Genomic DNA, 24461 nt, shown 5'->3' on the forward strand with positions numbered 1-24461 from the left:
GAGATGCTTTATTAATTTCTCTTTGCTATTTGGGCTGGCTGGGATCTGATGAGTGTAAATACAAAGAATTATCTTTTTACATTATGTAGTTTCTGAGAAAAGTGATGTAAAATGAATGTCCTCATATGTGGGGATTTTAATCATTTCGATAAAACATTTCAGCAATGATTTGCAAAAACTATTAAGACCCCGAACACAGCAACATTTGTCCTGAATGTAAAAACAAAATCAGAAATAACAATTGTGCCTCTTGGAACAATGTGGCTCATGTGAAGAGCTGCTGACAGGAGCAGGAAGACATGTGCCTTCACAAAAAAACACATTTTTAAAAATAGTATAAACTTTAATTTTTTTCTAAATTGAATATATTTACATTGTTGCTGTTCTTGTATGCTGTTATTCTTCTTCTAAAAGTTTGCATTGTGGCCTAGACGATCCAAAATGTGTTCTCCACATATGTGGACGCCAGGTCCTAGGAGGTTAAACACATCTCCAAGTCCAAGATCAGATCTGGATTAAGTTGTGTGATTCACAGGGAAGTTTAAAGGCTGACTGCAGCAAATAAGCCAATGAAGAAAAACTAAATCAAATAGCTGCATTCCCAAGGTATCAGTAAGTAAATATATGTAAACACACATGCATAATGGATGCAAAACAGTACTAGCTATGGAGAACATGGAGTCTCCCAAAAGCAAACAATAAACAAAGAAATGCATTCAGACAACATGGCCAACAGGGGGTTACTGTGGCTTCACAAGAGGAAAAGCATATACATTTTTGGGATAAATTTGACCTGTCAAGTAAAGATATGTGGACCTGTATGTGGCCTGTGCTCTTTTCAAAAGGTACTACAACCACAACTGAACCTGTGTGGCCAGAGCCTTAACCTGCAGACAGAGGACACATGCACGTTTTTCTCATTCTCAGTTTATGGACAGGCCTGATGTGAAAGCTCAGAACCTCCAGAATTCACTCACTGAGCTGCAGAGGCTGCACTAGCACTGATTCATGACTGGCTCCAGGAGCTGGGATTTAGGTAGTGACGATTCAGATCAGAGAGTGGATTTCAGCACTGAAACTGGCAACCCAAATGAGAGGCTCATGTGAGGCTCATTCTGCTCTCTGATTGGACAATCGTCTCGAGAATCAAAACACCAAATTATAACATAAGCAACTTGGCCATGTCCAATGTTTTTGTAATTAAGAATAATGCAGCATTAGAATTGTTATCAGTATAACTATATTTGATTTCAACATGTTTACCTAGGATATGGGGACATGGATAAATTAAAAGCCATTCATTCCATATTAAATTATTTATTTATTTAGCACGTGCAACACACACATTGGCATGACAAAACGCACAAATAATATTGGTTGTATTTTTCAAATCTAACATTAAAATCTAATTACAGTGTCTGCATATGAATTGATATTTTTTGTGACTTCACGCTGGTTCACGCTACATGTATCTCTATGGTGGAATGTTCAGCACTTACCATAGAGACACAACACACACACTAACAAACACTGTCAAAAAGTTTGAAGATGGTCTGAAAAAGTTTGAAAATACAAAATGGATTTAAACATATTTTCAGGAGCCTGTGATCAAGCATGTTTAGATGGTTGATTTTCAACAAAAAGGTAAGTGTGACTAAAAAAAGAAAAAAGAAAAGTTGGCTAATGCTAGCTAGCATGTGACTGTAACTGTATGTGTGAGAGACTTGTTTAACAGCACAAACCAGCTCACCTGTTGTAGTTCCAGATAAATCAGTTCTTTATGGTATGGTTATGTTTTTTGTGGTAAAATAAAGCTCATATTGAAGTCTAACAAAACCTTAGACAGATTAGTGGCTACAGTTAGCATCACACGCCCAGGGAATGTGATGGTATCAGCTGCAAAGTATCAATAAGGATAATGAATTTGATTACTTTCTCATTCATTAATTGTGCATGAATGGCATAGGGCCTGCAGTAGTTGAGCACCAGGCAGGGACTGGGGATCAGCAGGGTCACGAGGTGTCAGAGGTCACCAGGGCCAGGAGGGTGACGCTGTACACTCTCACTATGTCTGCCTTCAGGGTCAGGGACACACAGCTCTGCAGAATATGGTGAGGCTGAGGAACACATACACAACCAGGCTAAAGCTGCTGGACCTGATTTTGTCTTAAAAATGTAAAAAACAGAACTAAAACTAGAACTTCATTTAAAACAGTTTGCAGTGATCCAAAACCATTCCTCACTTACCTTATGCATTTTGAACATTCTATTTATTCACTGTGATGAGTTTATAAGCGCTTTTCACAACCAGAATAAGAGAGTGTTAATGTCACGGTATTGCTAACAACAACTAGCATGCTAACAGTGCACCAGTGTTACTTCGTGGTTCGCTAACCTACTGAAATATGCAATATAATTTTGTAGAACATTATGGCAAACCAATAATATGGAACATGGAGACAAAGGAGATACTCTCCACCAGAAAACTTACATAGTGCAGCTTTATACCTTTATGGTGTTGCTGTCTGCCTTCTATAAAATGCCTAGTGCTTTTCAGACAGAAAAGGGAACAAACTGGACTGCTACAAAATACCAACTGTCCCGCTTCTTTCTTTGTCTACATACATGTTTTGTGGCAGTAGCATTCATAACAGGAGCTGACTTGTACCTTGTATCCACTAGGGGGCGTCCATGTCAGGCTGACAGTGCGAGTGGTGCCCGGCTCCACTGCTCCTCGGGTGGGATCTATGCTAAAGCCCTGCTGTCGCACCGATCCAGTGATGTCCCACACAAACTCTGCAGTCTGCACACAGCACAAAGGGCATATCTCATCAAACAGCAAAGGATGACATATGTATATGTATATGTATATGATGTATATGACTGGGCCTTAGACTACGCATTTCACTAAAACATTATTTGCTAAAAATATAACTTGGTGAATACAGATCTGACAACACCTGTGTTATTGTATTAATGAATATTTAGTGATTTAGGAGTTAACGTTAGTATTATCCCATCAAACCAAGTCAACGAACAATATGAAAACTGACTTCATTTTAGTCTTTATTCTAAAACCTGTCATATGATGTACTTTAACGTTGCACTATCCACCATGGAGATGTTATTGGTTTACCTGGAATATTCCATGGTATGGCATTAAACTTCGCTATTTAGCGTTTATTTTATTACAGGTGTTTTTATTGCTCAAAATTCTCTTGAAAAGCATGCATTCTCACTGTGAGTGGAGCTGCCTACCCACACAACCAATCAGCATGCATCCTGGTAACCATATGGAGGGTTTGAATGTTTTTGGATGAGGGAACAATGTTCTAACATGGTAGAAAGCTCATTTGCACAGCATCCCTTAATGACATACTGTGGAACTTTCCAACACAAAGAGGCAGGCAAGTTAAAGAGTTCCACAGTGTACCTTTAAATGCTCAGCTATGTAAAAGCTACATTAGTACTAGTCATGAGAGGGTTGACCTTCTTGCTGGGCAGCGTGGAACGGACACAGCCCACCTGCAGCTGTCTGACCACAGGGACCCTCTGGCCTGCGCTTTCCGGAGCTCTCAGGGTCATCAGCACTGGGGTGGGCTCCCCCTCTGGAACACACAGCAAAAATGTCACAGCATTGTACCGTACAGGAGGAGAAGTGAATGTAGTGACTGAATGAGGTATTTTTGAGAAGCCTTTGAAAAATCTACAACTCAACTCTCAACTATGGGGTTAGCAGGTTTTAGACAGAATAAGACCCCATAGAGACACATGGTGGGCACCTGACACACAGGGACATTTCAGAACATGTTTGTAGAGGTCTAAACTACAGGGTTAGCAGCTTTAACCAGATCTTAAAGACACTGGTTTACTTGATTTGTTATTGCATAATCTGAACTGCAGGTGTTACAGTATGAATATAGATATGATTATGGTGATTCTTGCAATGTTGGTTCGAGGTACCTGAGTTCTGAGCTGGTCCAGGGGCCAGTGTGGTGGGCAGGCTCAGAGGGTCCCCTCCACTTACAAACATGCTGTGAGAGCACGCTGCCCCCTTCAGATCCATCACACACACTGCACTCTAAAACACAACAGGATACATGCCAGATATTCTAGTCATACAGCTGTGTCATTGATATTAAACCTCGATATTAAAGCACACCGATTCTACAAAATCAACTTTGCTCAGAGGTTTTAACCATGTCATAGTTGTTTCCCCTCACCATTTACTCACCTGAAGAAGCAAAATATGTCTTCTATAAATACAGAGATATCATTTTGGACATGCCAGATAAAGAATTTTCAGGCTGGGTAAAATCTGTATATGCTACATAGTCTTTGTGTTTTGGATATTTTTTATGATATAATGAACAGATTTTTAAAATGTATTGTTATATTGTATATCACCTTATTGGACAGCTGCACAGTGAGGCAGTCTCTAAACTCTTGCTCTTCTTTGGGATGGAAACACAGACGGATGTCCTGATTCTGCCCTGGAGCTAGCCTGCCCTCTGCTGGCACCACGCTGAACACAATCCCATCACTAGTACCACCTGCAAAGAAAAGGTCAAACATTTAAGTGACTTAAGTCCAAGGGTAAACAGTACCAGAGTCACTGAGGCAGACACAGAGAACTCAGAATGCTCTAAACAACAAAATTAGAAATGTCTTTTCCCCAAAACAGATCTCTCTTGTCCCAGTCTACAAGAACTGAATAAGTGCACACAGGGGGCTAAGAGATGTTCATGTGCTTCTATTAATTAACATTAGCAGTAATGTTTTTGGCACACTTTTTGCAAACATAAAAAAACAACAACTCCTTTATGCTGAGCTTTCGATTTTCAGACCTACTAGGAACTGCGTTATTCTCCGCAGTACACATAAACACATTAGTGAAGCTCTGGTAGTTTTTACTTTCACTTTAATGTGGCTGTCCACAACAATGAAAGATCATGTGCTAGTCTGTGGTGAGAAGACTGTAGTTTGTCATCACTGTTGATCTAAAATGAATAAATAAACATTCAAACACCTGTCTAATATTTTCCTGGCTGTTTCTTACTTTGTGCAGTTGAACGTCTCTCCAAGTCTTCTATGTAAATCGGACTGTTACTTGCAGCAGGTATCCGATTCACAACACCTCAATTATAGTTCCCAGGTATGTGCATTTTGATAACTTGGACTAGGCAAGTTATCCGGTTTTCGTGTGCATGTAAGCAGAGTGAGTAATGACGACAGCTTGTCTCTTCAGCAGACTGGAGGAAGCTCTTACCTGACAGGAGCTGCACACGCTGCCCCCTGCTGGCACCCTCACAGCCCTCTCTCTGGAGCGTTGCTGGAGCTTGGCTGGAGAGCAAGGTCCTGAAGCCCACTGCAACTGCAGAGTGGTTCTGGAGCTGAGCACAACACGACAAAAACAAAAACTCATTTAATCTCTACGCCTCATCTGTTATACTCTGATTATAACAGGATTTCTCAACTCCATGTAGGTCTCTCTTACTGCAGTAGAACAACTACATAGTGCTGTTTATACTAGAGTTTTCAAAAGTATCAAAAAACAGATACTACTAGTATACTAAAACTAGTATTGAAACTAGATACTCATTTGAACAGGCATCGATAGTAAAAAAGTCACACTCACGGGACACAAATGAACCTTTTCTGAATAGCTTTAGAATGATCTTGAGTTGTATCAGAACAAGTATAAGACACATAGTCTAGTATACACCCATGGACCACTATGAACCTACGAGGACGACTGAGGCATTACACAGACATAAAGCCATATAAAAGAAAGTATATGATTTAATGTCTAAGAAAAGAGTGTTTTTTATTATCATTGTGTATCGGAATAGGAATATGTATCAAGTCTATTCCTTAGTGTCAAAATTTTATTTTTAGAGTTTGAAATTTTAGTATCGTGACAATACTAATTTGTACTCACATAATGTGTGTATGCAGGCAGGATATTACAGTTTAGAAAAGAGAGCTACAATGTGTTTATATTGGACTGTGAGATGTGTGATGAGCAATACATTATCTAAAACAGTCATACTGCCTAAGGAAACGTACCACCAGAACTAAACTAAATCTATAACAGAGACTAAAGGAGGAGGAAAAACGTGGATGTATTCCCTGTTTTCCTGTTGAAGTGGAGAAAGCCCTCTCTGCTTGTGGTTATCCAAAATGGGCCTTCAATAGTTCGAAGAGAGATAAAAAACAGGACAACAGGGAATCTGAACCTAAAAGGAGAGGTGTCACCATTCCTTACACTGCGGGTGTGTCTGAAAAACGTCAGAGAATTTTCAGACAGTATGAGATTCCTGTCTTTTTCAAACCCACAAACACTTTAAGACAGAAACTGGTTCACCCTAAGGACAAAACCCCGAGCCATAAACAAAGTAATGTGGTCTACTCCATTCAGTGACACTATTTCTTTAGACAATAGAATGCAGTTTTCATCATTAAATCATAGTACTTTCTTTTACATTACTATGTGGCTTTATATCTGTGTACTCCCTCAGAGGTCCAGATAGGTTCATAATGGTCCATGGGTGTATACTAGTCTATGTGTCTTATACTTGTGAAAGATACAGCTCAAGATCATTCTAAACATATTCAGGAAAAGTTCATTTCTGTCTAAAACCTCTTCAGGCATGTTGTTGATGAGGGAATGGTATAAAATGGTAGAAAGCTCAAATAAAAGGTTGATCATAATACCCCCACTTAAAAAAAAAAAGCTGCGCAAAAGCAGATCTACAAGTCCAGCAGTTGTGTGCCTGACCTTCAGAGTGTGACTGGTGCTCTCCCTGACCAGCACATGACCAAAATCCAGCTCAGGACCACAGGGGGAGCAGGTGACCTCAGGCTTCACCCCCTCTCCACACAGGTTCAGCCACACCGCCCCTTTCAGGCTGCGCAGCTCCAGACGCTCTCGGTACTACACACACACACGTTACAGAGTGTGATTTAGATGGAAACTAGCAGAGACAAAAACTTTATTTACGAGGAGACATATTTGAAAAGTTTCATACAATTTTCTTAGTTTCATTTTGAGGTGCCCAAAGTGGGGTACATGTTATGTTGAATGGTCTTGTCTTCCACAATTGTATTTTTTATTTTTTTTTTAAGATCTTGAAGTTCTTTTAAGAGAGACTTGTTATTTTTCTTCAAATTATCAATGAGTTTCCTATTGTTGTTGATTGTTTTTGTCTCATTGTTCTCTCCAATCCTTCTTCATGGCTTTCCTTGATTTGTTTTAGTTCCCCCTTTAGTTGTTTGTTCCCTCAAGAAGCATGGCTGCTGCCCTTTCACTTCTTGGAAAAAAATAAAGCTTTTGTTGAGCTTGAGAATGAGTCTTTCTTTTGAATTGGTAGGAATGTGTAATGTGTAAGTAATGTGAGATGAGCTGTCACTAAAAACCCATCAGCAGACCTAGATGTGACATCACACTTGGCAACTTTATATTGCCTATACCTCTCTAACAAAGAAAGACGGTTTGTGGTCAGTGTGAAGTAGAGTTGTGACTGACCTTCAGGGCTCTGGAGGGGCAGAAGGCCAGCAACAGGGGGTGCCTCTGACCTGGTCTGAGGGGTTGCAGGGCGTTCAGTACAGAGAAGGGCCCCCCAGGGGCCAGTAGAGATGAGCTCAGCTAGTGTACTGTCAGGGAACATATAATGCTCTAAAGTCACTCATGTCTGACCCTCTCCTCTGCATCCTCTGTTCCATCTGACCCTCTCCTCTGCTTCCACTCCTCTGTACACTATAGTCACTGTCCCTCCTCTGTACCGTATATTTATATACTATAAATACTATAATTATTAACAGAAGGATACATGTAAAGATTCCTCTGATACATTTTGGACAACACACTTGGCTATGGCTGTTTCCCCTGAAAACACAAACAGTAAATATATGAGGGAAAATATAATATAAAATGGTTGCTTACCCACTATCACATTATGAAAGTCCACAGTGTTCTCTCCGCTTTCGGATGTGACCACTAGAGGTGGCTGTATGACAGGGCACTGCAACTTCAGGTACAGCACATTGATGGAGCTGAAGAACACACAGGACTTACTTTACAGAGAATATGAAAAGCGAGCGTACATATTCTATAAAGTCAGTATGTGTTGTTTTTTATGTTTCATAAGCAGCAGGTCAGATATGAAATAAACATGTTCAAATTTCAAACATATCTTTCGGGTTGTCAATTGTTTCATTTAAGTCCCTGTTAACTGTCCCATGTTTTTTAGCCATGTCTCAAGATTTTCCCCATCATCAGTAATATTTGAAGGTTCTATATTACACACAATTGACTCATGTGAGCTTTAAACCATGTTAGAATTATGTTACCTCCTCAAAACGTACCTGGAGTTGTGTTTTGTTTAAATCCAGTTTGTAAACCCAATGTGTGTCCTCTTTATATGACAGCTAGAGACAGCCGAGGTTCAGTCTACAGAATAGTCTTTTTCTGCACATTAGGTTCTGTTGATTTGCACTGATTGTGCTAGAATCAGGCTAACTGCCTGTATGATGGTAAGTCATTGTAAGTGAAGGATTCCAGTGAGTATTACCTCCAGGACGGGGGCTGCTCTGGAAAGCTCTTGGGGACAGGGTCAGATACACAGCAGGTCACAGTGAGCTGTGTAGGGGGATAACTCCTGACCACACACGCACACACACCCCCACACACACACCCCCACACACACACACCCCTACACACATCGACACACACACACACACACACACACACCCCCACACACCCACACACACCCCGACACACACACACACACACACACACAAACAATAAACAATACAATAGGATTAATTCACAATTTATGACAATGCAATAGATTTGGTTCTGTCCAGATCTCAGATGGAGACCACTGACCAAGATCAAATTTAGTACTGCATAACTATTGAAAACACTGACATAACTGTGAATAAATATCACAATTTATGATGCAATGGTGAAAATGCAACTTGATTCTATTGATAAAATATCTGAAATTTGTTTGTGTTGTTTTAAACTATGGGCATGTTAGAATCCTGTTACATAGTCACAGGAGTCACAGTCTCCTATGTATATGTAGAAAGTGTAATGTATAATGTATATGTGTGTGGAATATACAGTTTAAATCTTGTATCCTGTCAGAGAAATGTCTGTATTTGATATGTGACATTAACAGCGACAGCAAACTCACAGGTGCGGGAAGGCAGACCGCTCACTCATCTGTGCCCTCTCTCCTCTGCTGCCCTCTGCTGGGGACTCCATCTGTCATAAGACACACATATGGGAATATGTGTCCTACCATGGTGAACTACATTCCAGCCTATCCAAACCTGGCATCCAAAATAGTCCCTGTAGTGCCTTGGATAAAGTGCAGCTCTGTAAAGTGTGTGCATAGCATTACCTCTCACCTCACCTTCAGGTAACGTTTAGAGTCAGTGGATTCAAATGTATTATGTAGCTGTAATTTTTCCCTCATATAGATACCAAACAGCTTTGTATAAATACAAATTCAAACATTATGAGACTTTCTGGGCTGACCACAACCAGTAAATTGCCTTTATTCCATCAGTTTATATGCCCAATCAGGATATCAGCTGAACTGATATTTGGAAGCCGATATCTGTTCCAGCAAATTTTTCAGTATCGGTATCGATAACTGATACCAGTATTGGATCTTTTCATCCCTATTCAAATATTTCATCTGTGTTTTAAGTTCACCGTGACAATTCATTCATAAAAAATAGTAGTTAGTTAAAATGTATCTGATTAATTACAGGCATCATTCTAAACAAAGTGTACACCTCTGTTAAAATCTAGGTGACCCTATTTTGGACTCACAGTTTGTGCACTTCAAACAGCATTTGAACATTGTGCGGCACCATGTCACTTGGTAAACAATAAATCTGAAGTTATAATAACTTGTGCATCAGTCTCTGCTCAGCTCATGACAAACATTCTGTGCAAATCTATTTATCAGTCTAAAGACGACTCTTGTGCTCAGAGGGACACTGTGCAGTTAGGTCACTATTCACCTTATTCCAAAAGTTGAACTGCCATCGTCATTGGGGTTGTATTATTTTGTACGGGGCTGCTGATCTTGACAGCAAATAAGTTCTATACAGATTACAAAGCCGTTTTAAAGCCTCCCAGAGAATTGGTGCAGTGTGACTTGTTGGTCACGTGAACATTTTACAAAAATCACCAAATTTATATCATATTTTAACTTTTCTGAAATTCTCCATTGAAAATAATGGGATTCCTGCTAAACCAGAAGTGCTACCACAACAAGTGTGATATAGTGCATAGAGGCAAAAGTGGGCAGGGTGTGATAAGTATAATGGAGTTAAGAACAGAGCAGCTGCCAACGTAAAGTTCAGGGGTAGTCCTCTGACTCTGAGATGTGAACTTCCCAAAAGTTTAGCTTAGTGACGCTGGTTTAGTTTGAACCAGTTTTACATAAATCAAAACGTAAATAATTGTGAGTAAGAAATTGTTTACATGCTGGGTGCATTTTGGTCATCTTGTCACCAAGGAAGATTGTGCTGTAATCGACGTGTCCTGTCCATTGATTAATTGACCAAAAAGGTGGTGTGACAAAAGCTCTCAAAACAATTACATTTGTCTATGTATCTGACTCAAACTGCACTCACAGGACTACACCTGCATGGGATCTCATGCAAAAAAGTACTATTTATACAGAAAAACATAGTAAGGAAAAGAATGTATTTACATAAAGACAGATTAAAGTTTAATCTGCCTTTTAACAAATAACCCAAACTACCAAATCTTCAGCTAACTCACTCACTAACTTCTTTCTGCTATTGTCCCATATAAATCTTTATAATCAAAATAAAATAATTAGTCATCTACCACAGAAAAGATTCCATCAACCGATTAATCGACTGAACGATTACAGCTTTACTTATATTGCCTACAGTGTACAGTGACATGAAAGTGGACGTGGAGTGTCTTACTTCTGTTTCAGTCCGTGTGTCAGACTCCTCTCTGGGCTCTGTCTTATGGAGTGTTGGTCTAAAGCTCAGCTGAACCATGCAGCGCTGAGGGAGGACAGGGCATACACACAGATCAGACTACCACCCAGGGGCCAGAGCTCACGCAAAAACGGTGTTACAAAAACAAACATATACATGTGTTTATTTGTACAAGGCAAATTGGCCAAGGTCCCAGAATTCCTCAATGGCAATAACACAATGATAATAAAAAACAATCTTTATTTAGAAACTAGAATATAATTTTCAACATTAAATTGTGGTCCTTTTTTTTTACATTATCAACTGTCCTTATATCTGTGTAATCCCGCAGTGGTCCAGGTAGAGTCCATAGTGGTCCATGGGTGTATACTTGTCTATGTGGTCTTATATGTGTTCTGATACAGCTCAAATCATTCAGGTTCATTTCTGTCCTGTGAATGTGGCTTTTTTAGTACTAATACTTGCTCAAATGACTATACCATTTTTAGCACCCGTTTCTACAGTATCTGATTTTCAGCACTTTTGATAACCCTATTCCACGTCACTCACTGCTATGGGTTCAGGAATGAGCAAGTGTGGAAAAATGTATTTTTCTTTTTTGCTGACAAAAATCAGCGGAGACAAAAATGTAGTTCTCTGTAAAAGTTAATTGAAAAAAATAAAGGATAATAATGCAAATTGCAATTTGGACAAATGTAATTATTAATTTAACAATGTTGTACCTCGCCAGGTAAAAGACAACCAGTGGAAGGCGACACGCTGATGTCTGATTGGTCGGGAATGTGGAAGCTGAAGAGGCGGGGCTCAGCAGGGGTCAGAGGTCGCTCTGCGTTGATGACATACACCAGAGCAGACGAACAATGTCCCAGTGCGGTGGCTCCAAACTGCACTGTGGAGTGAGAGAGCTCCAGAGGGGGGCGCACTCCCAGGCCTCTGCAAGGCAACACCAAGTCTCTGAAGAAAGCACAGGGACAGCACAGGTCAGCATGGACAGGCTCTGTATTAGCCCTGGCACCTCTGTTATCATCTATGAAGAAGAGCAGTAACACAGGCATAATTACATTCTAATGCATACAGTATTATCAAGAGGCATGTCTTTCTGGGCACGTTTACTCTTTTGTATATTTATGAAAAATTGCTGTTCATGTAGGTTTGTGGGCTGAATCTTGGAGAGAATCGTACAGCAAAAAACAGGGCTTGAACAAGATATTACTAAAATACTCAAAACATGCATGGATAACATATAATGTTGTTCCCATGTGAAAAACATCCATAAACAGGTTTTTATGACATGGTAGGAAAAAAAATAAATGTATATATACATTTTTTATTAGTTTCTTTTTAATATATAGATGTATACTTTGCTTATATTATAAACATATGTGTTTTTTTTTTATTTATCAGTGCAAAAATAAATATTTTTGGAATAATTGCCCCTCATACTACTTTGACAATGTTTAAATCTAGGCTGTTTTTATTCTGCACTTTTCTCTTTTAATGTCAATTTTATGATGATTATTTATGTTTTGATTTGTTTGTATTGTGATTTTAATGTCTGTCTAATGTTCTTATTCTGCAAAGCACTTTGAATTACTTTGTGTACAAATTGTGTTATACAAATAAACTTGCCTTACCTTGCCTTTTATATTTGTTTCTTGTCATAATTGTCAATGATAAAAAGTGGGGTGTGTGAGGTGTACCGGTTGAGTCCAGTCTTGCAGCACAGTTGGAAGTTGTAGTTTTGGGCCCTCTTTGGACTGAAGATCAGGTCTATGGGCAAGGTCTCTTGTGGAAGCAAAGTACCAAAGCCGTCATTCGGCTGCAAATCCAGGAACTGCACACCCACAAATATCACAGGAGCGTACACACATAAATCATCATCGAGTGATGTCACATAGCACTTGAAAATGCAGTGCCCACTGGAGGGAGCACACATTTTTGACCAGAAAGATACAAATTTACCTAGTTTACACTAAAACTCAGTTATCCATCCATGCCTTAAACTGCAAATATAAACAGAAAAATAGCAAAAGCAATTTGTGGGCATGTTACATGTGATTTATCATTACTATTTTTGCTGCAAAACTGGTATGTGAATGAAATCCTTCAGTGAGTTTGCGTGCCTCTGTTCCTATGAGCGTGTACACCAGTGTTATGCAAATTCACATTTGACCCACTTCTCACATTTTCACAGTGTTTAGATTAAGGATCGTCTGAGGGTGAGTCGTAAAAACTTTGAACACAAAGTATACCACCATTATCCTTTTCGCTTTGGACTTAAGTGCGGGATGAGGGACTGTGGAAATACACTCACATAAACATGTGTGTCTGTGGCCTAGGAGCAGTGCAGAGACAGAGACACACATTACGTCTTATTAAGGATGACTGGACTGGACCCCGCTGTTTCCGCTTGTGATGGGAAACAACTATAACATGGCTAAAAGCTCTGAAAAGTCGATTTTATGTAACAGGCCTGCTTTAAAGCCTCCTCCCTCTCACACTGACACACACAGTAATGGCACATATATGGATCATTCTGGAGATGTGGTGGCTGTAGTTAGATGTAGTGATACCTCAGGGACATTGCAGAAGCCAAAGTCCTGTGGCAGCAGGGACAGGTTGGTCAGGTGCACTCTGCTTCTGACCGCCTGCAGGACAGAGCAGGGCCCAAAGTCTAACACAGACGTGTCCATGCTCAGGTCAGAGGAGGTCAGCACCGCATTTACTGTGACAGACATGCACTGAAAAACACAACAGCTAGGTCCGTCACGATAATTACTATATCAAAGTATTACCCCCATTTTTGGGGGTCAATATTTATGGATTTTCTTTTTTGACTTGGGCTGTAGAAGGTTGAATTATGAACAAAGCTTACACAATCTAATTATTTAAGTGTTGCATTCTCCTATTTATTGCAGCTCAGCAATATTTAACAATAGTGTTCATTTAGAATACTTTTTTTTGTGGATAATTCTGCTTTATGGTTCAATATTGTCGTTTATTGTCTATATTTACTTATATATCACTATATCACACAAAAACTCACTCAAAATGTGTTATTGTGACTGGCCACTCATCACAATCTGGGACACAGACTTAGGCTATTAAGACAGCACTTTACAGGAACATTGGGTATGGGGAGACATATTATATTGTGCTATCATCAGCTATATAATTATTAGGGATGTCATGTTCGTGAAGAGTCGGCTCTTTTGAACGGTTCCTTTATGTGAACTGTTGGAACTGGATATTCAGAACCAAATCTTTTATTCTTCTAATCTTCTATTTTTTAATTAATGTTTATACAGATTTATGTGGAACCAGCACAATAATCAGCACAGATGCAAAAGTGAGCAACAGGTGTGAGAGGTTTATGCACAAAAAATATATATATATATGACAGTATGTTTTTTGATTATTGTTATTGTAGACCTACAGACTAAAAGTCCACAGCACTACAACACCTGAGGATCATTGTTATAACTGGACATCTTTTATTTTTTATTGTGATATTGATCTAAAACAACTTAATGAAAGAAACAAGTCCACTGACACCCGGGTTTAAAATGATCCTAATTGTATCACTGGTTAAGATATTAAAATCAGACAATAAAGTACACAGGAAGCAGTGGGTGTGTACAGGTGGAGATGAAAATGGGAGTTGATCAGAACAATTACGTCTTGAATCCAGGAGAATAAAGATTATTCAAACATGCATGAATCACTCTAAATACAATTCCAAAAGGTTAAAGCATAATTGACAAATTGAATTTTAAATCAACACCCTTAGTGTGGACTGATCATGCTTTATTTGACCTTTAAGCACACTTTTGGTCACCTTGGCATGTGTAGATTAAGTTTTAGAGCTTGTAATAATGCATGTGTTTGTGTATTATATGTATTTCTAAACAATGATGAATCATGTTTTATCTTTTTGCAACAGGCCATCATACTAATATGTCCATGTGTTTGTAGAGAATTTGAATGCAGATTTGATCATAGTCTGTGGAAAATCACATGACCTCATAAACAGGATTAATGACATAATTGTGAATGAAGCAAAATACTACTCTAGGTATGTTTTGATGAAAATGCTATAATATTAAAAAAGGTTAAAAGCTCCAAAAAGTCAATTCTGCATATGTGTCCTTTAAAGACACTGTACGTGCTTTTCTTCCTCTAGTCCAGGGGTCACCAACCTTTTTTAACCTGAGAGCTACTTCATGGGCACTGAGTCATACGAAGGGCGACCAGTTTGAGATGCTCTTCTGAAATAACACATTTTCTCAGTTTGCCTTTAGTTATACATTATTAATAATGATAAATGATAATCATCTATGTGAAAACACTGATCATGTTGCAAGACACTGATCACATTAATGTTTTCTCAAAGTAATTATCAACAATGAGCAAGGAGGGAAACAGATATCAGTATTCAGCACTTTAACTTTACTAATCTTAGTAATTGTTAAATTTCCAGATGACACTTACATCACTACATTTCATAGGAAAAGTGTCCCATTTTCACTATCCATTGACAAACCTTTTTAACAAAACATAAATAATATACATTGCACCATGTTTCATAAAGTTATCAATTATGTAATTTTAAAGAAAAATAAGCTTACATATTTTTAAATAAATCTCGGTTGCGTTGTGTGACTTTTTCACCGGTGTCGTGGAAAAAGCCTGTTGTTTATCCAAAGCTGCGTTTAGCTCTGGGCTTGTTCTGCCCATAGTGCGCGTCCCCGTGGGGAGTGCGCGTCCCCGTGGGGAGTGCGCGTCCCCGTGGGGAGTGCGCGTCCCCGTGGGGAGTGCGCGTCCCCGTGGGGAGTGCGCGTCCCCGTGGGGAGTGCGCGTCCCCGTGGGGAGTGCTCGTCCCCGTGGGTAGTTAGTGTGGAGTTTTGTGAGACGTAGTGACGTGTCCCTCCACATTGTGCCGCTTTGCCGTCACCACAGTTGCTCCGCAGATGAGATACGCGCAGGTTTCTTTTACAGTCTTAAATCGTTGTGAAAGTGATCTCTTTATTTTCTACCATGTTTTGGAGGAAGAAACTGCATTCAGCGCATCCTCACAGCGCTCGTGAGCGGAGCACTGGTTTTGTCACGCGCACAATACTGACCTTTGAAGTGAGTAGGTCAAAGTTCACCTTAACTTATCTAAACTTCATGTATAATGAACATATGTTTAAGATATTGTCATTTTTAAATCTATATAAACGCAAGGGTGATTAAAAAAAAATATAGCAACTGAATAAAATTAAATTTTAGGTGCAGCTCATTAGTGAGTTGTGCTATTTTTAGAACCGGTCTGCGGGCGACTCATGTGGGGCTTGGGGGCGACATGGCGCCCGCGGGCAAGTCCAAGTCCATAAAAAATGCTGGCACACTGAGTAGTTTTTTAACTTTTGTTTTTAATATATGCACTGTTTTTAACTAAATATTTGGGGATTTTATCTAAATAAGAGGGACACAGATGAGGAACATTTTGTCCTGAGGGCTGCTACTCTCCTCAAACTGCCTGGACACTGGATCTGATGACTCTACTTGTTGAGCTGCACTGAGATTTTTGTTAGAGCTTTTCTAATATGATTGTCTTTGACTGCTCTGTGTGCTTAAATTACCCCTTGGGGACAAATATAGTGATTTTGATACTACAGTGTGTTAGTGGTACAGACCTGTCCTGCAGCATGCACCTCCAGAGGGGCCTCCAGCACTCCGGTGTCACGGTCAAATAAGTCTCCTACATCATCAGGGAGAGAGGGCCTGTGGACAGAACCAGGGACAGGGTCTGGACAGTGCTTACAAAGATGGACACATTCATATTTCAATTCAAATGTAGTTTTGTCCTAAACACGCCAGTACAATCATATACATATTACACAGTGTGCACAGTAGAGTTGGGTGATATGACAAACATGCATTCATTGCCCAAATATCAGTATTCAGGAAATAAATAACCCTCTTTTCCTGTTAAAGTCAGCGAAAAAGTCATAAAAAAGCCATATGATAGAACCAACATGGTGTCGACTGCTCAGATAACCTATCTATGCTTAATCTGCACTGACTGCCCTGTGTGACTTTAGCTGGCAAAAGACAATTCTATGATTTAAGATGGTTTTCAATATTAATTTCCTAAACATAAACAAAGCATACTTGGACTGGCTCATACCAAACAGACCTGGAGTTGTGTTTTGTTTCATTCACACATGTTTAACACACAAACCCTGTAGATTTAGTTCTTCTCTCAAACACTCTGTTCCACCTTGTGATGTCATGCAGTATACCAGGATGTGCTCCAATGTGTTTTTAAACTCCACACACCGTCACTAGAACCATTTGGATGATTTCAGCTCTGGAACTGCTAATCTCTACTGAACAAAAGGTAAAAGGAGCTCTTAAACTGAAAACTCCTGCTTCATGACATCACAAGGTGGAACAGAGCATTTTGAGGTTAGGAGATGTAAACACACTAATAATAAAGGATTACATGTGTGAGTCAAACAAATCACAATTCCAAATATGTTTTGAGAAGATAACAACATTATAACATGGCATTAAGCTACAAGAGTCAATTTTGTGTAAAATAGGACCTTTAAAAAGGCCTAAGTGGATCACTGTAAATTGGAATTGACTGAATCTCAATCTTGATTAAAACGTAATTAATTACACAGCCCAAGTGCAAGCAAATAGAATTCTAGAGTACAGATACATATTGTAGTAGAGTAAACAAAGATCCGTGTGCTGCGCACAGCGCCTCCACAGCAGCTCTGATTGTCACCATGGAGACCAGTTCAGAGAGCCCCGACTCACACCAGCAATTTACTTCTACAGGAGGAGGAAGAGGAGGAAGAGGAGGAAGAGGAGGAAGAGGAGAACGGGTCTGGCGGTATTAGGAACAGTGTGATTGGTCGAAGAGGTATCCACATTTAAAACTCCGCCCATGCAGCAAGGTGTTTGTTATCAGAAAACACCTGGCTGTAGTCTAGTGTGATGTCACCAACTACTGGAAATAACAGCCAATGAAGGTAACATAAACTTAGATTTAGCTGTTTTTCCCAGAAAGCTCCAAATTGACCTAGTTACCTAATTTGCACTAGTAACTTGCAACTAGCACTAGCAACAGTGGCTAATGCTATTCAAACATCACATGCACAGTTTAGCAGCAAAAAAGTGGCTCCAAAAGTCTAACTAAATTCACAATACCTATGTATGAAAGAACATTTAGAGTGAAATGTGCCAATTCGTTTCAATCTCTGCATACATGCACTGGGCACGTGTCAGGGCGCCATAATAACAGTGTGAGCAGAGACGATGAGGTGCTGATGATACAGAAGCTGTGAGCTGCTGCTGCTGGAGAGACGAGGGACACTTTTAGATTTGGCACGAGCTACGGAAACACGGCAGAGACAAACAACTCAGCCATCTGCCCCAAGAAAAGAGAGAGTTGTAGGGAGAGAAGAGAGAGACGGTCCTATAGGGTAGAGAGAGATAGAAGGAGAGGGAGAGAGGAGTGAGATGGTCCTACAAAGGAGAAAGAAAAAGAGGAGAGAGAGATTGCAGATCCTGCAGAAGAGAGAGGAGAAAGAGAGAGGAGGGATAGATAGATAAATAGATATATGGATAGATAGATAGATAGATAGATAGAGAAGAAATGAGAGAAGGGGAGAGAAACAAGAGAGAGATGGTCCTACAAAGGTGAGAGAGATGGTCCTACAGAGGTGAGAGAAAATCGAAAGATTGCAGATCCTACAGAAGAGAGAGGAAGAGGGAGAAGAAGGAGAAAGGGAGAAATACAGGAGAGACAGAGCAAGAGGAGAGATGTGTGAGAGAGAACTGGTTCTACAAAAAAGAGGGAAAAAGACAGAGAGAAGAGACAGAGATGAGAAAGAGATGGGGGGGGGGGGGGGGGAGAGAAAGATGGATAGATGTATAGATAGATAGATCATAAGATAGATCTTCATAAGGACCATAGAGGTTGAAGCTGTGTTAGACCTTCAGAGAGCCCAAACATACTGATAAAATAAAACAGTATTTAGTGTTGACTGATTACATATTCTTCTCAGCTGAAGTGTGACGGCAAGACCATATAGCAGAATAATAAAAAAGGTATATCATTTTTTTTTTTTTTTTTTTTTTTTTACTGTGATGGCAGTCTGTATTACTTAGCCAATAATACAGAAAAACGAAGGGGGAAGACATTTTCAAGGGCAAAATATACATTTTCTACCTTTGGTCTACTTTTGGTCCCTTGTCTATGTCTGGAAAACAAGCCAATTATTTTTTTAGGAAATGTGGGAACCCTTAGAGCAGAGTCTTCAAATAAAGATGTGGGAAACATGGCGGTATACAGATATATGAGCCAGGCTCTAGCCTAATCCATGGAGGACATTTCATTTGAATAATGGCTTTGATTTATATGGTGCTTCACAGGCTTCTCCAATCACTTTACAGTACAGTGACATATGAGAGAAGTAAAACAAGTAACATCTGAGGTCATACATGAGTCATGCATAATCTTCTCTTATGTAATCGCAGTTTGTAATCGTGCCGAATAAAGATTGATCAGCCTGGGACAGCCTATTTTTCAATTGGAAAAAGCTGAATATTCAGACAAATATATAAAGCTATTTGGGAGAAGTGTCAGAGCAAGCTGAGAAATCTAACTTTTATTAACCCCACTTGAAAGAAAGGCACCTTTTCCCCCCATAAATGCACAAACTCTTCCTTCAAATCAAAATACTCTGTATCTCTGCTAAAATTTAAAGTTTATCAGCATCACATATGTGTTGGCTCATTTGGGGCACTTCACATTTGGCTTCCCCACCAACCACAATGCTCCCCTGTGATTGGTCAGCTGCTCCCCTGTGATTGGTCAATTGCTATATATAATAGAATTTTAGGCTGCACTATAAGACTTTCTTAACTGGTTTGGTCAAAAGTCCAGGGGTGAACATTCCTGCATTACCATTACCAGGGAAGGGCCATGCTCCACAAAGAAGACCCTTTTTTTATGTGTGTTTGGGACTGGCTCATCCAGGCTCTTTTATGACTTCACAGGGCCACACACACAGGGGCCGCTTCATAAGAGAGAATTTCTCATTCTTATTTTACATTAGAGAACATAATTACATATTTACATTGGACACTACATAGAGTTGTGTTCTAATAAAATGTGCACCCCCTCCTGTCCCTACAATTTTCTCAGTGATTGTGAATGTGGCTTTGGGGCAGTAGCCTGACCAGCTTGCTCCGGATGTATGAATGGTTGTATGATCCTGGCTCCATCTGCCCCCTCTGACCCCGCACATCCCACTCCCATTAAAGCGTGATTATGAAAAGGATTACAAAGCCGATTAAGGAGCTCAGGGATGTTTATGCGGGGTGCGCACTATAGGAAATACAGTTGTGATGTCACAAATATGAAAAAGCCGTGCAGTCAGGAGCAGAGGAGATGGGTAGCCGTGCCAGAGGAGATGGGTGGTGGGTGGGCTGCCTTTTCTAATCAGCACCAATCTGAACATTCTTCTTAATCTGTGCCACTGTGGAGGGATTACATTCACAGTGACACAGCACACACTACATTCACTTCACTGCGTTCTCAGAGTCTTATGGTATCGGAATCGGTATTGAGTATCAAGTCTATTCTTTAGTATCAAAATCAAGCTTGAAATTTTAGCATCGTGTCAACACTATTGCAGATTTCTGCAGATACAATGAGCAAAGCACTAAACCCTGTTAATCTGAGGTGAGAGAAATTTGATTTTGTTTGTAAATGATGAGTGACCAATGAGCTCCTTCTTTTCACATGGGTCACTGAAATAAATCCGATTGCATGTTTCAGACTGAATCCATCTTGAGGAGGAATGGAGGGAGAGGTGACCATACTGATATTCCTCTAAAAGACCAAAAAATACCATTCTGAGATATCATTCTGAACTTGCCAGGCAATGTCAAACCTAAAAGCTTACCCTGCAGTTTAGACCTCTACAAACATGTTCTGAAATGCATGGGATTGTTGTATTAGTTTTACAGTTCATATTTCAGTCTTCTTTCAAATATCCTGGATGTGTTTAAAATGTGAATCTAATCAAAGTCCCAATTAGGTATTTCTCCAAAATTGTATAGCTCTACATCATAGAATTTTCGGTACACCTGATAGTAAACCAATGGAGATATTACTGTGAAAAATCCATCATCAGCTCACCGGGTTATTTGGTTAAGGCTTCTCTAAGAACATTTTATGATGATGCTCAATTTATGATGTTCAACTAGTGTTGTCATGATACAAAAATTTCAAACTTGATTTTGATACAAAGGAACAGACTCGTTACTCAATACTGATTCCAATACCATGATGATCCTTTCTTTAGACAGTAGAGTGTGATTTTCAACATTAAATAAAAATACTTTCTTTAATATTAGCATGTCCATGGCCATGGTCCATGGGTGTATACTAGTCTGTGTGTCTTATACTTGTTCTGATACAGCCCAAGATCATTCTAAAGATATTCAGGAACGGTTCATTTGAATCCTGAAAATGCGAGTATTTAGTATCTAGTTTCAATACTAGTTTTAGTAACAATTCATATCTGTTTTTTGACACTTTTGACAACCCTAGTTTAAACTTGATTACTACAAAATTGTAAAATGAATTGTTGTAGTACTTGCATAACAGAAATATTATTAACAGGCTGGCATATAAAAAGTATTCACTGGTTTGGCAGTAGAACACACTTCTGAGAACATGCACTTCTACATTTAGAATGGAACGAAGCTGTGACATCAGAGGTAAACACATTACAGCTGGCACTGTTCTGTTTGGATAGTGTGAACATGTCTGTAAATAAAACAATCACTTTAATAGATTTTTACATTTTAGAAATAGATGAGGGAAACAGTACAGAAGGCTGATTTAAACAATCATACATGAAGAGGCTGTGCACACTCATAAGTCCAACTCATAGGTTTTAGATTTCTGCATACAAAGCAAATACTGCTTATTCTAACATGGTTTACGGTTTATGATCACTGTTATGAATCCACTTTATATTGCTATTAGAATATATTATATATTATATTACATTAAAGGAACAGTATGTAGTGTGTGCTCTTCCAGTTTTACAAAAGGTACTACAATCACAACTGAACCTGGGTTGCCAGTGCCTACACCTCATTCTCAGTATAAGAACAGGCGCAGGCCATGCCTCATGTGAAAACTCAGAACCTCCAGAATTCACTCAGCACTAGCACTGACTGACTTAATGACTGGCTGCAGGGTTTAGATAGTGATGATTCAGATCAGAGAGTCTTTTAGGCTAAAACTGGATTTCAGCACTGAAACTGGCAACCCAAATGAGAGACACACACGTGATGCTCGTTCTGATTGAATAATTATGTTGAGAACCAAAACACCAAATTATAACACAAACATCTTAGCCATTATGTCCAGTGTGTTTGTGATTAAGTATAAATCAGTATTAAAATTGTTATCAGTAAAAGCTGTATTTGATTTGAACATGTTTACCTTTTATCTGGGGATGCAGGTAGTAGATCAAGTTTATGAAATTGAAAATGAAAATCGTGCAAACTGTTGTAAATAATATTATAAAGTGGCCTTTTCAACAGTGTACTTGTTGTGGAACGTGCTCTGACCTGGGCTGAAACTTAAGCAAGGCCTTGAAGCTAGACTGTGACTGGACGAAGCCTGTCTTTGGGATCACCTCCATGTGCCTCCTCAGCTCTGGACACACCTCGAATACCAGCTTCAAGGCTGTGCTGGCTCTAGGGGAACAAAAACAAATTAAGGCCGCAAGCGGCAATGATGGCCCTCGCCTCCCGCTCGACCGCCCGGAGCCAGCCACCGCACCGCATTCCCCCCCCGCCCTTCACCCGCCCCCCCTTCACAACATTTTTATAGCACAGTGCGGCCATCGTATTATAATGGTGGCCCACGCCATTGTACCGGCAACCTTGTGCATAATACAGGTATGGTGTAATTGACTTTTTGGTATGATTCAAGGCCTACAATTACCTCCCCAAGTTTCGTGACAATCAGACAATTGCGTCTTTTACGTGTACAGTAGGGGGCTCTATAGAGGTCACTGGCCACATGTTCAATACTGTTCTCTATTCACAGTTTTATTCTGCATCAATGGTTAGAATTTGAGCTCTTAAGGCTGATCCATGTGTCCGTGAGTGGGAATAAAAAAAACAGGAAATGAAGTCATATTTTGAGAGCGTGCTACACATAAACCGTAAAGAATATCCCCAAAACCTGGATAATTATTGACAATCAACATGTGTGCATGCTGTATGTGGAGTTTGAGGTAATTTGAATAAAAAAACAAAGACTAGATAAGTTTCATTTGCATGTATGTGAAAGTGGCGTGGGAATTTCAATCCAATATGGCCGACTTCCTGTCTGTCATAGGACAGTGCTTCAATTAATTTTTATGCTTGTCTCACTGTGCTCTATCACTGTTCCGATTTTTTTTTACGTGTATTCCAAAATTTACCAGCCTCCTCTCCCATAGGGGTCAACTTCTAGGTGGCGAGATATGCTCAATTTAATACTTCAAAAAACACCATTTTTGTTTGCATGTTGGCCAAACCCACATGTTATGACTTAGCAAAATCCAAAAGAGTAGCCTATATTCCCACATGGGTCTAGTTCATTGTGACCAATTTGCAAGTTTCTTGAATAAAAATCCACAGCGTAAAAGATCCAAATGGGAGAGTTAAAATTTTGAAAAAAGTGGTTTCCACCCACAATGGCTGACTTCCTGTAGGGTTTAGGGTGGGGTCATAATATAATTGCCTTGACATGTGCTATGTTTGTACCAAATTTCATTTATCTATAAAAAGGTCTCTCATTGCCGTAATGTATTTTGATTTTTGAGGCAGCGCTATTGAGTCATTTTTTGCACATGAAAATACAACATTTTTTGCCAATCTTGAACTTTAGGCCATAGTTGGATTAGTGTAGAACATCTATTTAGTCTACAACAAAGTCCAGTACTCTGAACCCCATGTATTTCAATGATACATTTATTATGTTACCACGGTAACATAGTTGCAGATAGAGGTATGTTCTCATTGGCTTTTTTGTTCAGTTTGTCACGCCAGATGTCCATGCTGAATTTCAAATGTTTATGTCAAAGTAATTTTTTTTTGTCCAATTCAAAAGTTCAAGGGGGCGCTGTGGAGCAGTATAATGTCTGACCGATGCAAATTGTATATCTATGTGTTCAGACCAACATTTTGAAGAAAATGTATATTAATGCCAGAAAATAGGAAACTGCATGTGTGAGTTATAAACAATTTAAAACTTAAAAAAATTGCTTTTCTCTTTGTTGGCTGGCCACACCCACATTTTAAAACTTAGAAAATGCCAAAAGAGTTGCCTATATTCCCACATGAGTCTAGTTCATTTTGTCCTATTTGCAAGTTTTTTG

At 39.4% G+C, this 24461-nt stretch overlaps 1 protein-coding gene across 1 annotated transcript in view; it reads right to left on the bottom strand.

Moving 5' to 3' along the window:
* Positions 1 to 2012: 2012 nt before the first annotated feature.
* The window catches only part of cfap74 (cilia and flagella associated protein 74), a 54834-nt gene continuing 32385 nt past the window's right edge, over positions 2013 to 24461 (bottom strand). Inside the window, exons 22-38 of the mRNA XM_033969770.2 lie at positions 22660 to 22788; positions 16683 to 16770; positions 13578 to 13745; positions 12705 to 12838; positions 11727 to 11958; positions 10987 to 11070; positions 9204 to 9274; positions 7946 to 8055; positions 7833 to 7888; positions 7529 to 7648; positions 6782 to 6937; positions 5270 to 5393; positions 4408 to 4553; positions 3964 to 4081; positions 3490 to 3608; positions 2669 to 2803; positions 2013 to 2117 (exon numbers count right to left, since the gene is read on the bottom strand). Of these exons, the coding sequence (XP_033825661.2) occupies positions 2013 to 2117; positions 2669 to 2803; positions 3490 to 3608; positions 3964 to 4081; positions 4408 to 4553; positions 5270 to 5393; positions 6782 to 6937; positions 7529 to 7648; positions 7833 to 7888; positions 7946 to 8055; positions 9204 to 9274; positions 10987 to 11070; positions 11727 to 11958; positions 12705 to 12838; positions 13578 to 13745; positions 16683 to 16770; positions 22660 to 22788 (2095 nt within the window). The remainder of the gene's footprint in view (positions 2118 to 2668; positions 2804 to 3489; positions 3609 to 3963; positions 4082 to 4407; positions 4554 to 5269; positions 5394 to 6781; positions 6938 to 7528; positions 7649 to 7832; positions 7889 to 7945; positions 8056 to 9203; positions 9275 to 10986; positions 11071 to 11726; positions 11959 to 12704; positions 12839 to 13577; positions 13746 to 16682; positions 16771 to 22659; positions 22789 to 24461) is intronic.

Source organism: Periophthalmus magnuspinnatus, chromosome 7 (assembly GCF_009829125.3).
Source record: "Periophthalmus magnuspinnatus isolate fPerMag1 chromosome 7, fPerMag1.2.pri, whole genome shotgun sequence".
Lineage (NCBI taxonomy): Eukaryota > Metazoa > Chordata > Actinopteri > Gobiiformes > Gobiidae > Periophthalmus > Periophthalmus magnuspinnatus.